General features: G+C 30.2%; 1 protein-coding gene across 1 annotated transcript; it reads right to left on the reverse strand.

Moving 5' to 3' along the window:
- Positions 1–970: 970 nt before the first annotated feature.
- LOC142224415 (uncharacterized) lies at positions 971–9,635 on the reverse strand. Its single transcript, XM_075294188.1, has 3 exons — positions 9,375–9,635; positions 8,874–9,299; positions 971–1,702 (listed from the first exon to the last, which is right to left on the reverse strand). Exons 1-3 carry the CDS (start codon positions 9,558–9,560, stop codon positions 1,040–1,042), a joined length of 1,275 nt encoding a protein of 424 aa, XP_075150303.1. The 5' UTR covers positions 9,561–9,635; the 3' UTR covers positions 971–1,039.
- Positions 9,636–12,134: the final 2,499 nt, after the last annotated feature.

Below are 12,134 nucleotides of genomic sequence, written 5' to 3' on the forward strand. Positions count from 1 at the left end.
CAAGTCGATAGCTTGTTTCGTTCGGAAGTTAGCGTGATTTCAACAGACGGACGGACGGACGGACGGACGGACATGCTTAGATCGACTCAGAATTTCACCACGACCCAGAATATATATACTTTATGGGGTCTTAGAGCAATATTTCGATGTGTTACAAACGGAATGACAAAGTTAATATACCACCATCCTATGATGGAGGGTATAATAAAAATCATTTTTAAAATAAAGTCTTGAAAAACGTCTCCTATTTTTAAGCACTTTTTTTCTTTTTTGTCAAGAGGCAGACAAACAACCAATTTAACAATTACATTAATTTTGAAGAATTTTTCACCATTATTAAAGACAAGTTGGCCTTAGTAAAATGATATTTCTTTAATGTCAGGATACCCAATTTTAAGTCGAATCACTTAACTATAAGGACAACACAACTTCATTAAAAAGTTTATCGACTTTTGCCCAAAGAAAAAACTTTTATCTCAGACAAATTCGTCTTTTATACTAAGCAAACTTAGCATTCGTATTTTAAGGACATACGTAGATAGTATAGCCTGAAACAAAATTAAAAATTTTATAGATATTGACTTTATAGAAAATTTTGTCAAAATTTTATTTTTGTAGAAAAAATTTTGTTTCTATAGAAAATTTTCTTTTCTACAGAAAATTTTGTCAAAATTTAATTTCTATAGAAATTTTTGTCACAATTCTATTTCGTTAAAAAATCTGTTAAAATACTATTTGTATAATTTTGTCAAATTCTTTTTGTCAAAATTTTATTTCTATAGAAAATTTTGTCAAAATTTTCTATAGAAATAAAATAGAAAATTTTATCAAAATTTTATTTTTATAGAAAAATTTGTCAACATTTTATTTCTATAGAAAATTATGTCAAAATTTTATTATTTGTATAGAAAATATTTTCAATTGTTTCTTTTTTGAAAGAGCCTCATTCTGAAAAAGTCACACTAACATATACACCAAGGAAACTCCATCATACAATTTATTCTTAATAATGTCTTAATTCCAATACTAAATCATCAGTTTACTGGGCTTCATAACCAAAATACTTCAATACTTCTTCAACAGGGAGTATAATTTTCTCCCTATACGCAGCATCGATTTGAGAAACTCTCTCAAACATTTCCCTTCGATCGTCATTCATATAAATATCGAAATTTTCGGGTTCTATGGCACGCATCTTATCCGCCCATCCGCTGGGTAATTTCATCAAAGGAACACAAATAGCTCTCAATACTAAAACCGGTAATAAGGCTCTTTGACAATCCATATTGAATTCTTTTGCACTGATAGAGTACTCTTCTGGCAATTGCAAACGTTGTATTTCCTTTGAAAAATAAGATCGATAACTTTGCAAATGTCCGGGAATCTCTTGATCACGTTTCTTCGAATCTTGATAACTGTTATAAAGGAAATTCAAAACATCTATTGCCGGAGGACTATAACGCATCAATTGAAAATCCACAATACGACATCCTATGGGATCTTCTTGATTGTTGTTCGTGTCGTATTCCCAAAATATATTGCTATTCCATGAATCACGATGACATAAAACATTTCGTAGACTGTTGGATGGTTTGGAAAATTCTTCCAGATTTTCCATTATTCTATAGAGCTTGGTATTGATGAACTCTTGTGCTTGGGGGTATTGAAACTTTGGATGATTTTGAGCCAAATATAAAAGACCCTGAAAATGAAAAATATTGGTTAACTTTGGTTGTCTGAGACAATGTGGAAAGTCGTTTAGTGGATTTCGACCATAATCAAAAATTTGAATAGTCGACTATAACCAAGATAAACAGATTTATCCTATTAAATGTTTTGTAAAAAAAAGTAGTCATAGTCGCCTTTTGTAATTCTTATATTCGACTAATCGGCTTTCTAAATATTCAACTATTACACACATTTATACAAAAGGTCAAAATTTATGTAAAAAGGTCAAAATATTTAAATTCAAGCAAATTATTTATACCCTCCACCATAGGACAGACTACATTTACTAAATTTGTCATTCCGTTTAGAACACATCGAAATATTGGCCTCAGATCCCATAAAGTATACTCTGAGACGTGGTGAAATTTTGAGTCGATCTAGCGAAGTCGTCCCCCAATCTGTTCAAAATTGAACCCCCAGATTTAACTTCCGCAGCCTCTTAGAACAGAAAATTGTATCCGATCCGATTGAAATTTAGTACGTAATGTAAGTATATGACCTCTAACTACCATGCAAAAATTGTTCCATTTCGATTCATAATTATATAGCCCCCTCTTGGAAGACCAAATTTCATTAGATACGGTTGAAAGTTTTTTTGGTATAGGTTATAATACGTTGTATATTCTCTGTTCAAATGTCATCTTTTCCGTTTAATATAAAGTATACAAGTAAAAATTCGAAATATCGACCCTTTGTTATTTTAACCCGGGCTGTACTAGCGTGACCATATGGTCACACACATTAGACCGTCACTAAATCTTCTCGTGTTGATCACTGATAAAGATACCATTGACATTTCATAATTCACTTTCAACGAAAAAATCGAGTTTGAAGTGAAAAAATAATGTGATTTAGATATTTATATAATGGCAACTAAAAGACTCGTTCATATTCGACTCTTCAATAATAACAAAAGTAAAAAAAAAATTGGATTTGTCAAAATTTAAAAATTTCGAAAATTTTCAATTTCAGTCATTTGCCAAAGTTGAAATGTCAAACAATTCGACTTTTTTAAATTTTGAAAAAATTAAAAGTTGAAAATAGATTTTAGCCGATCAAGAGTCGAAAAACCCCTGATTTCATCTTTTTTAAGTAATTTAGTGTGAAAATATGTTTATACCCTGCGACACACTGTGGAACAGGGTATTATAAGTTAGTGCATACCAGGGATGGAAAATGCAGTACTATAGAACTTTTTCAGTACCGTCGTACTACCGCGAATGATTTAGTACCTTTTGTGTAGACATTTTTGAGCCAATATCAGATTAATGGTACAATAGTTTTGACAAAATATTTTAATATTTTGAGAAAGTTTTTAACAAACTTATTTGATAATAGTCTTTTAGAAATTTGGCAAAACAAAAAAGTTCATGATGGAAGAAAATTTCGATTTTGTAAAAGCCATAGTCAAAAACACGATTTTATTAAATTTCAAGAATGTTTTAGTCGAATAAAGCAAGCAATTCTATATTACGCTTTCACACGAACACTTTCTATATAAGAAGTTATCGATCTCGTGCTAAATTGCGGTCACGGTCGAAACTTGGCACAAACATAATTTACCAACATTTGGAGAAAATCTTAGCAAAAACTACCACAAAAATATTAATTTGCAAAAATGAATTTCTTCATAAAGATTTGTCAATTTTTTTTCTAGAGAATTTTTTGTAAAAACATTTATTTCAATAGAAATTTTGTCAAAATTTTATCACAATAGAAAATTTTGTCAAATATTTTATCTCTATTTTTTTTTGTCTAGATTTTATTTCAATAGAAAATTTTCTCAAAATTTTATTTCCATAGACAATTTTTTTTTAATTCTATTTCTTCAGAAAGTTTTGTTAAAATTTTATTTCTGCACAATTTTTTTCAATTGTTGTTTTTTTTTTTTTTTGATTTTTTTTTTATATCTATAGAAGGTTTTGTAAAGATTTTATTTCGGTAGAAAATTTTGTCATAATTTTATTTCTATAGAATTTTTTGTCAAAAATTATTTCTGTAGAAAAATTTGTCAAAATTTTATTTCTATAGAAAAATTATTTCAACATTTTATTTCTATAGATTTTTTTTTTTTTCAAAATTATATTTCTAAAGAAAATTTTTTCAAAAATTTTATTTCTATAGATTTTTTTTTTCAAAATTTTATATTTATAGAAGGTTTTGTCAAAATATTATTTGGGTAGAAAATTTTGTCAAAAATGTATTTCTCTAGAGTATTGTGTCAACAATTTTTTTTTCTGTATAAAATTTTTTCAAATTTTTATTTTTCTATAAAAATTTGTTAAAATTGTGTATCTATAGAAGGTTTTGTTAAAATTTTATTTCGGTAGAAAATGTCGTCGAAAGTTTATTTCTATAGAAAAGTTAGTTAAAATTTTATTTCCATAGAAAAATTTGTCAAAATTTTATTTCTATAAAAAATTTGTCAAAGTTTTATTTCTAAAGAAAATTTTGGGAAAATTTTATTTCCGATGAAAATTTTTTCAAAATTTTATTTCTAGAGAAAATTTTGTCTAAATTTTATTTCTATAGAAAATTTTGTACAAATTTTACTTCTATAGAAAATTTTGTCCAAATTTTATTTCTAAAGAAAATTTTGTGAAAATTGAATTTCTATAGAAAATGTTGTCTAAATTTTATGTCTATAGAAAATTTTTGAAAAATTTTATATCTATAAAAAATTTTGACAAAAGTGTATTTCTATAGAAAATTTTTTTCAAAATATTATATTTATAGAAGGGTTTGTCAAAATATTATATGGGTAGAAAGTTTTATCAAAAATTTATTTCTCTAGAGTATTTTGTCAAATTTTTTTCTGTTAAAAATTTTTTAAAAATTTTATTTTTCAATAAAAATTTGTTAAAATTGTATATCAATAGACGGTTTTGTTAAAATTTTATTTCGGTAGAAAATTTTGTCAAAATTTTATTTCTATTCCCAGCAAAAAAAAATGTTCTTTATTTTAACTACCCATGAAGTCCTTTTAATTCAATTTTTTGTATCTTAGTTTTTTCATACTTTTAATGGGCAATTTTAACTTTTTTTGTTTCAAATAAATTAAAAACAGAGTAAGAATTCATACAATGGTACAACTCATTTAAATGTTGTCGAAAAAAATGCTAAATCAAATCTGAAAAATTTTTTAAGTTTTGAAAATATTTGAGGTCAAACGTTTCCGACAAGCGTTAGAATCCATTAAAAATTAAAAAAAATTATAAAAGTTGTTTATTTGACGAAATATCACAGAATTTTTTAATTTACATCCAAAACATTGAATTAGGATCAAACCTGAAGAAGCGATGCAAATTCAGTGCAACGGCTGTTGAAATGGAGGACTTCTGTCATATGACAAGCCCATGTTAAATCCATCGCTTCTGCGTCAATTTTGCATCACTTCCGGATCCAAAAAGAACATTTTCATTACGTTTTTGGCGACGCTTTTTTTTGCTGGGTTATAGAAACATTTGTTAAAATTTTATTTCTATAGAAAAATTTGTTTCTATAGAAAATTTTGTCTAAATTTTATTTCTATAGAAAATTTTATTTCTATAGAAGATTTTGTCAACATTTTATTTTTATAGAAAATTTTGCTAAAATTGTATGTCTATAGAAAATTTTGTCAAAATTTTACTTTTATTTCTATAATCTTCCAATGGAATTTTTGTTGAAATTTAGTGAAAAATAACTTTTTCGCTCAAAAAAATATGTTTTTTGTGCTTTCTTAAAAACTGTATTTTCCATCCCTGGTGTATTTTCCATCCCTGATTCAATCACCATATTAATGGAACCAATTAATTTTTCAATTGAAATGTCTTCAATCACAGAAATGATAATATCAATTAAAAAATAATTGATGCAATTATAAAATTTATTTATAATTTTAAATTTTGATTGATTTTTGTTTCCAATAAAAAATTTGTTAAATCAATTTAATTTTTAATTGAATATTTTTAAAATTCAATTAAGACTTTAATTGGAATTGTGGTTGTTTGCAACACCCACAATATTGCTCAGGGTCGGCCCCTGAGTCGATTTAGCCATGTCCGTCTGTCTGTGAAAACATTTTTGTAATCAAAATCTAGGTCGCAATTTTAACGCAATCGACTTCAAATTTGCCACTTTAATTAACAAATTTGGCACAAGTATAGGTTAGGTTAGGTTAGGTGGCAGCCCGATATATCAGGCTCACTTAGACTATTCAGTCCATTGTGATAACACATTGGTGAACTTCTCTCTTATCACTGAGTGCTGCCCGATTCCATGTTAAGCTCAATGCCAAGGGACCTCCTTTTTATAACCGAGCCCGAACGACGATCCATATTGCAGTGAAACCACTTAGAGAAGCTTTGAAACCCTCAGAAATGTCACCAGCATTACAGAGGTGGGATAATCCACCGCTGAAAAACTTTTTAGTGTTCGGTCGAAGCAGGAATCGAACCCACGACCTTGTGTATGCAAGACGGGCATGCACAAGTATATGTTTTCGGTCAGAATAGAACCATATCGATTTTGTAAGAAATCGGTCCAGTTTGACATATATAGCTCCCTTATATATCTTTCTCCCGATATGCATTTATATGGCCCCAAAAGCCAGAGTTTTACCCTGATTTGTTTCAAATTTTGCCAAAGGGGTACAATTACCCAGCAAAAAATTTTTGAAGTTCTTCTCAAGACACAACTTTAAAAGAACTTCCAAAAATGCTCTCCCAAATATGTTCTTTATTTTACTGCACAGAAAGTTCATTTGAGTAAATTTTTTTATAACCCGTTTTTTCATATTTTTAAAGGGAAATTTATTTTAATTTTTTTCAAATAGGTTAAAAACATATTAAGAATTAATAAAATGCTACAAATTATTTAAATTTAGCCGAAAAAAAATGTTAAATTCTTTCTAGAAAAATTGCGAATTTTTAAAAATAGTTGATGCCAAACGTTCCAGACAAGCGTTATAATGCATTAAAAATCATAAAATATTTTTAAAAATTATTTATTTGTCAAAATAACACAAAAATTCTTAATTCACATTCAAAAAAACACTGAATTCACCTCACACCTTAAGAAGTGATGTAAATTCAGTGCGGCGGCTGTTGAAATGTTGGACATCCGTCCTATGACAAGACCATGTTAAATGCATCGCTTCTGCGTCAATTTGACACCACTTCCGGATCCAAAAAGAACAATTTAACTACTTTTTGGCGACGCTTTTTTACTGGCTAGTAGTATCGTTAAGTGTGCTAAATTTTACTGAAATCGGTTCGAATTTAGATATAGCTCCCATATATATCTTTCGCCCGATTTACACCAATATGACCACAGAGACCAAAGTTGTACTCTGATTTACGTAAAATTTTGCAAAGGGAATGGAATTAGCATAGTAACTATGCATGTTAACATACTATGAAATCGGTGCAGATTTAGATATAGCTTCCATATGTATGTTTTTCCGATTTGAGAAAAAGGCCTAAAATACCCACATTTTCCTTAAAAAATCACCACTGCTAAGTCGAAAACATGTTTATATTTATTAATATATATATATATATATATATATATATATATATATATATATATATATATATATATATATATATATATATATATATATATATATATATATATATACACAGTCTTACACAAGTTTACATACGGTTTAAGAAATTGTATTTTCTTTAATTAATAAAATATAATAAAATATGCATATATATGCTTTAGATTTTGTAAATTAATTTGAAAAACAAAGTATCTGTCAATTTTCATGAAGATTTTTTTAGTCTGGATTATAAACAACAACAAGAAACATGTTTAGTTATAAAGAAAACCCTCAAGGGTATGTAAACTTATGTGAGACTGTGTATATATATATATATATATATATATATATATATATATATATATATATATATATATATATATATATATATATATATATATATATATATATATATATATATATATATATATATATATATATATATATATATATATATATATATATATATATATATATATATATATATATATATATATATATATATATATATATATATATATATATATATATATATATAAATACAAATTATTTAAATTTAGCCGAAAAAATGTTAAATTCTTTCTAGAAAAATTGCGAATTTTGAAAATAGTTGATGCCAAACGTTCCAGACAAGCGTTATAATGCATTAAAAATAAATAAAATATTTTTAAAAATTATTTATTTGTCAAATTCAGTACAGCGGTTGTTGAAATGTTGGACATCCGTCCTATCACAAACCCATGTTAAATGCATCGCTTCTGCGTCAATTTGGCACCACTTCCGGATCCAAAAAGAACAATTTAACTACGTTTTGGCGACGCTTTTTTACTGGCTAGTAGTATCGTTAAGTATGCAAAATTTTACTGAAATCGGTTCGAATTTAGATATAGCTCCCATATATATCTTTCGCCCGATTTAAACAAATATGACCACAGAGACCAAAGTTGTACTCTGATTTAGGGAATGGAATTAGCATAGTAACTATGCATGTTAACATACTATGAAATCGGTGCAGATTTAGATATAGCTTCCATATGTATGTTTTTCCGATTTGAGAAAAAGGCCTAAAATACCCACATTTTCCTTAAAAAATCACCACTGCTAAGTCGAAAACATGTCAACATGACTCCAATTTTCCTATACTTCTAATATATATATATATATATATATATATATATATATATATATATATATATATATATATATATATATATATATATATATATATATATATATATATATATATATATATATATATATATATATATATATATCGACTAAAATATTTTTAACAGAAAAATCGATTTTGTCTGTGCTTTAATTTAGATCTTGTTATGTTAAAAAACCATCAATATTCCAATTTTCATTAATGGCAAATGTCGAAAATCGAATTTGTCAAAAAATTTTAAAATTCGACATTTTCAAATTAAAAAAAAAATCAATCACAAAGTCATTTGCAAAATTCGAAATATAAAAAATATCGATTTTAGTCATTAACCGTCAAATTTAACAGAATGACATCGATTTCGACTTAAAGGCTTTCCATAAAGACTCGAATTTAGTTTGAAAATATTTTGTTTCTAAATATGTTGCATAGTGTTTTATTTATCCATACCTTAATACCGGTTGTATACCATTCATTCGTTGTTGTTAATTGAAGTTCGAAGAGAATATCTTTGTGCTTTTTTCCTATATCGATAGATTCATTGTGTTCCCAAGCTAAGCTGGCTGCATGTAATCGTGCCAAGAGTTGTAAGAATAACTCATATTGTTTCGCAGAATATTCCTCATTTGGTTTAGCTTGTCTCAGATTCTTTGCGGCAAGGGAAAAATCTTCCAATACCAATAGATCGGATCGCACCAAATAGGATTTTGGAAATATATCAGTATTGGTATAGCGACGAATATTAGGTAATATACGTTCATAGATTCCCGATTCTTTACCAAAAAATCCTTTTCGTTCACATTCAGCTCGATATATGGGATTTCGTAGGGGGACACTTTTTATAAAATACTGAAGAGCTAAATTATCATTACAGGTCTGAAAGAGTAACATCAAAAGAGTTAACATAATGGAATAATTAGAATTATGATCCCATAGTCGCCATCGTAGTACCTTTTCTTTTATTTCCACTTTTAATTTATAGTACTCTCCCATAAAGCCCACCAAATCTGCTGAAGCTCTTGAAATTCTATACGATATCAAATCAAATTGATGGCTTAATTTTAAAGAGTTCTTTACGATGTCTACACATTCTCGTTTATTTAAAATTTCGATATTTTCAGATTCACTTGTCTCCATGTTAGCGTATGAAAATTAACTAAATCATCTCTCTCATTTTACGTGTTGAGATACTCCCAGACAATTTATTAAATATTTATTCTAACAGATATTATTCGCCTCATATTGTTGTCCATACTGGGGGTAATAACGAATTTGAATAATAAGCTAAAAGATTAGAAACATTTTAGCAAGAGAAGAAAAAAGAAACAAGATCAGAAATATAGATAACACTATTCTACAATATTTCGATCATATAAGGGAGGCTTTTTATACCCTCCACCATAGGATGGGGGGTATATTAACTTTGTCATTCCGATTGTAAGACATCAAAATATTGCTCTAAGACCCCATAAAGTATATATATTCTGGGTCGTGGTGAAATTCTGAGTCGATCTAAGCATGTCCGTCCGTCCGCCTGTTGAAATCACGCTAATTTCCGAACGAAACAAGCTATCGACTTGAAACTTGGCATAAGTAGTTTTTATTGATGTAGGTCGGATGGTATTGCAAATGGGCCATATCGGACCACTTTCACGTATAGCCCCCATATAAACCGACGCTCAGATTTGGTTTGCGGGGCCTCTTAGAGGAGCAAAATTCATCCGATCCGGTTGATATGCAAAAATTGGTCCACATCGGTCAATAATTATATATAGCCCTCATATAAACCGATCTCCAGATTTGGCTTGCGGAGCCTCTAGGAGAAGCAAATTTCTTTCGATCCGGCTGAAATTTTTCAAAATTTTATTTCTATAGAAAATATTGTCAAAATTTTATTTATATACAAAATTTTATCAATCTGAATTAAATACCCCGTATGGACTAACTTACAGTTGAGAAGACGTTGTTAAAAAGTTTTAAGATACCTTGCCATCGGCAAGTGTTACCGCAACACAAGTAATTCGATTGTGGATGACAGTCTTTAGTACAAGTGTCTATGCAATCCATGGTGGAGGGACATAAGATCCCCAGATTTGGATTGCGGTACTTCTAAGAGAAGCAAATTTCATCCGATCCTGCTGAAATTTGGTACATGGTGTTAGTCTCTAACAACCATGCAAAAATTGGTCCACATCGGTCCATAGTTATATATAGCCCCCATATAAACCGATCCCCAGATTTGACACCCAGATATAGCCCCCATATAAACCGATCCCGAGATTTGGTTTTGGAGCCCCTTGGAGGAGGAAATTTCATCCGAGTCAGATGAAATTTGGTACATTGTGCTAGTATATGGCCGTTAACAACCATGCCTAACTAGGTCCATATCGGTCTATAGATATATATAGCCCTCACATAAAGGGTGATACGGTCAAAATTTGGCCAAGGGAAAACGCGTGTAAATCGGTGAAATCATTTATTTAAAAAATCAAATTAAACTTCTTTTTCAAGTTCAATTAGTATAAAATTCAGGAAAAATATTCAGTTAGGCTTTCACTTTTCCAAATCCGAATTGCCGGGCCTCACGCTTGACATCTGCCATCAGATTTTGTACAGCCATCTTGTCCACCTTCTTCGCCGCAGAAAGCCAGTTTGCCTTGATCTGCTGCTCGTCCTTAGCAGTTTTTTTTTTGTCTTCTTTAGGTTCCGCTTGACAATAGTCCAGTATTTCTCAATTGGGCGGAGCTCTGGCGTGTTGGGAGGGTTCTTGTCCTTGGGAACCACCTGCACGTTGTTGGCGGCATACCACTCCATGGCCTTTTTACCGTAATGGCAAGATGCCAAATCCGGCCAAAACAGTACGGAACAACCGTGTTTCTTCAGGAAAGGCAGCAGAAGTTTATTCAAACACTCTTTCACGTAAATTTCTTGGTTGACAGTCCCGGAAGCTATGAAAATGCTGCTTTTCAAGCTACAGGTACAGATTGCTAGCCAAACCAGATATTTCTTTGCGAACTTTGACAGTTTTATGTGCTTGAAAATATCTGCTACCTTTCCCCTTCCTTTTGCCGTATAAAACTGCTGTCCCGGAAGCTGCTTGTAGTCGGCTTTGTCGTAGGTTTCGTCGTCCATTACCACGCAGTCAAACTTCGTCAGCATCGTCGTGTACAGCCTCCGGGATCGCGCTTTGGCCGTCGTATTTTTTTTATCATCGCGATTTGGAGTCACTACCTTCTTGTAAGTCGATAGTCCGGCTCGTTTTTTGGCTCGATGCACGGTTGTAGACGATACACCCAGCTTATTTGCGGCATCTCGGAGAGAGAGGTTAGAGTTTCGCTTGAAACTACCGGCAACTCTCTTTGTCGTCTCAGCGGCTTCCGGTTTTCGATTTCCCCCCGATCCAGACTTACTGGCTGTCGACAAACGTTCCCCAAACACTTTAATTACATTTGTAACGGTTGATTTGGCAACTTTTAGCGATTTTGCCAGCTTTGCGTGCGAGTAGCTCAGATTTTCGCGATGCGCGAGCAAAATTTTGATACGCTGCTCTTCTTGCTTGGACGGCATTTTAACAACTGAAGAGTGAATTCCAAAATCAAAATAGGAGCAACATTCTACACACACACCTTCAAAATGAGGGGTGTTCAGGCAAAATTGAAAGAAATACGTCAAGTTTATATTGACCAAATTTTGACCGTATCACCCTTTAAA

This window comes from Haematobia irritans, chromosome 2 (genome assembly GCF_050003625.1).
Source record: "Haematobia irritans isolate KBUSLIRL chromosome 2, ASM5000362v1, whole genome shotgun sequence".
Lineage (NCBI taxonomy): Eukaryota > Metazoa > Arthropoda > Insecta > Diptera > Muscidae > Haematobia > Haematobia irritans.

Bases quoted from the DNA above. Each gene is read 5' to 3' on its own strand.
- LOC142224415 (XM_075294188.1), bottom strand. From the start codon at position 9,560: ATGGAGACAAGTGAATCTGAAAATATCGAAATTTTAAATAAACGAGAA. The intron at 9,300-9,374 runs GTACTACGATGG...TTACTCTTTCAG, and splicing joins AAGTGGAAATAAAAGAAAAG to ACCTGTAATGATAATTTAGC. The intron at 1,703-8,873 runs GTATGGATAAAT...TTTCATTTTCAG, and splicing joins GGTATACAACCGGTATTAAG to GGTCTTTTATATTTGGCTCA.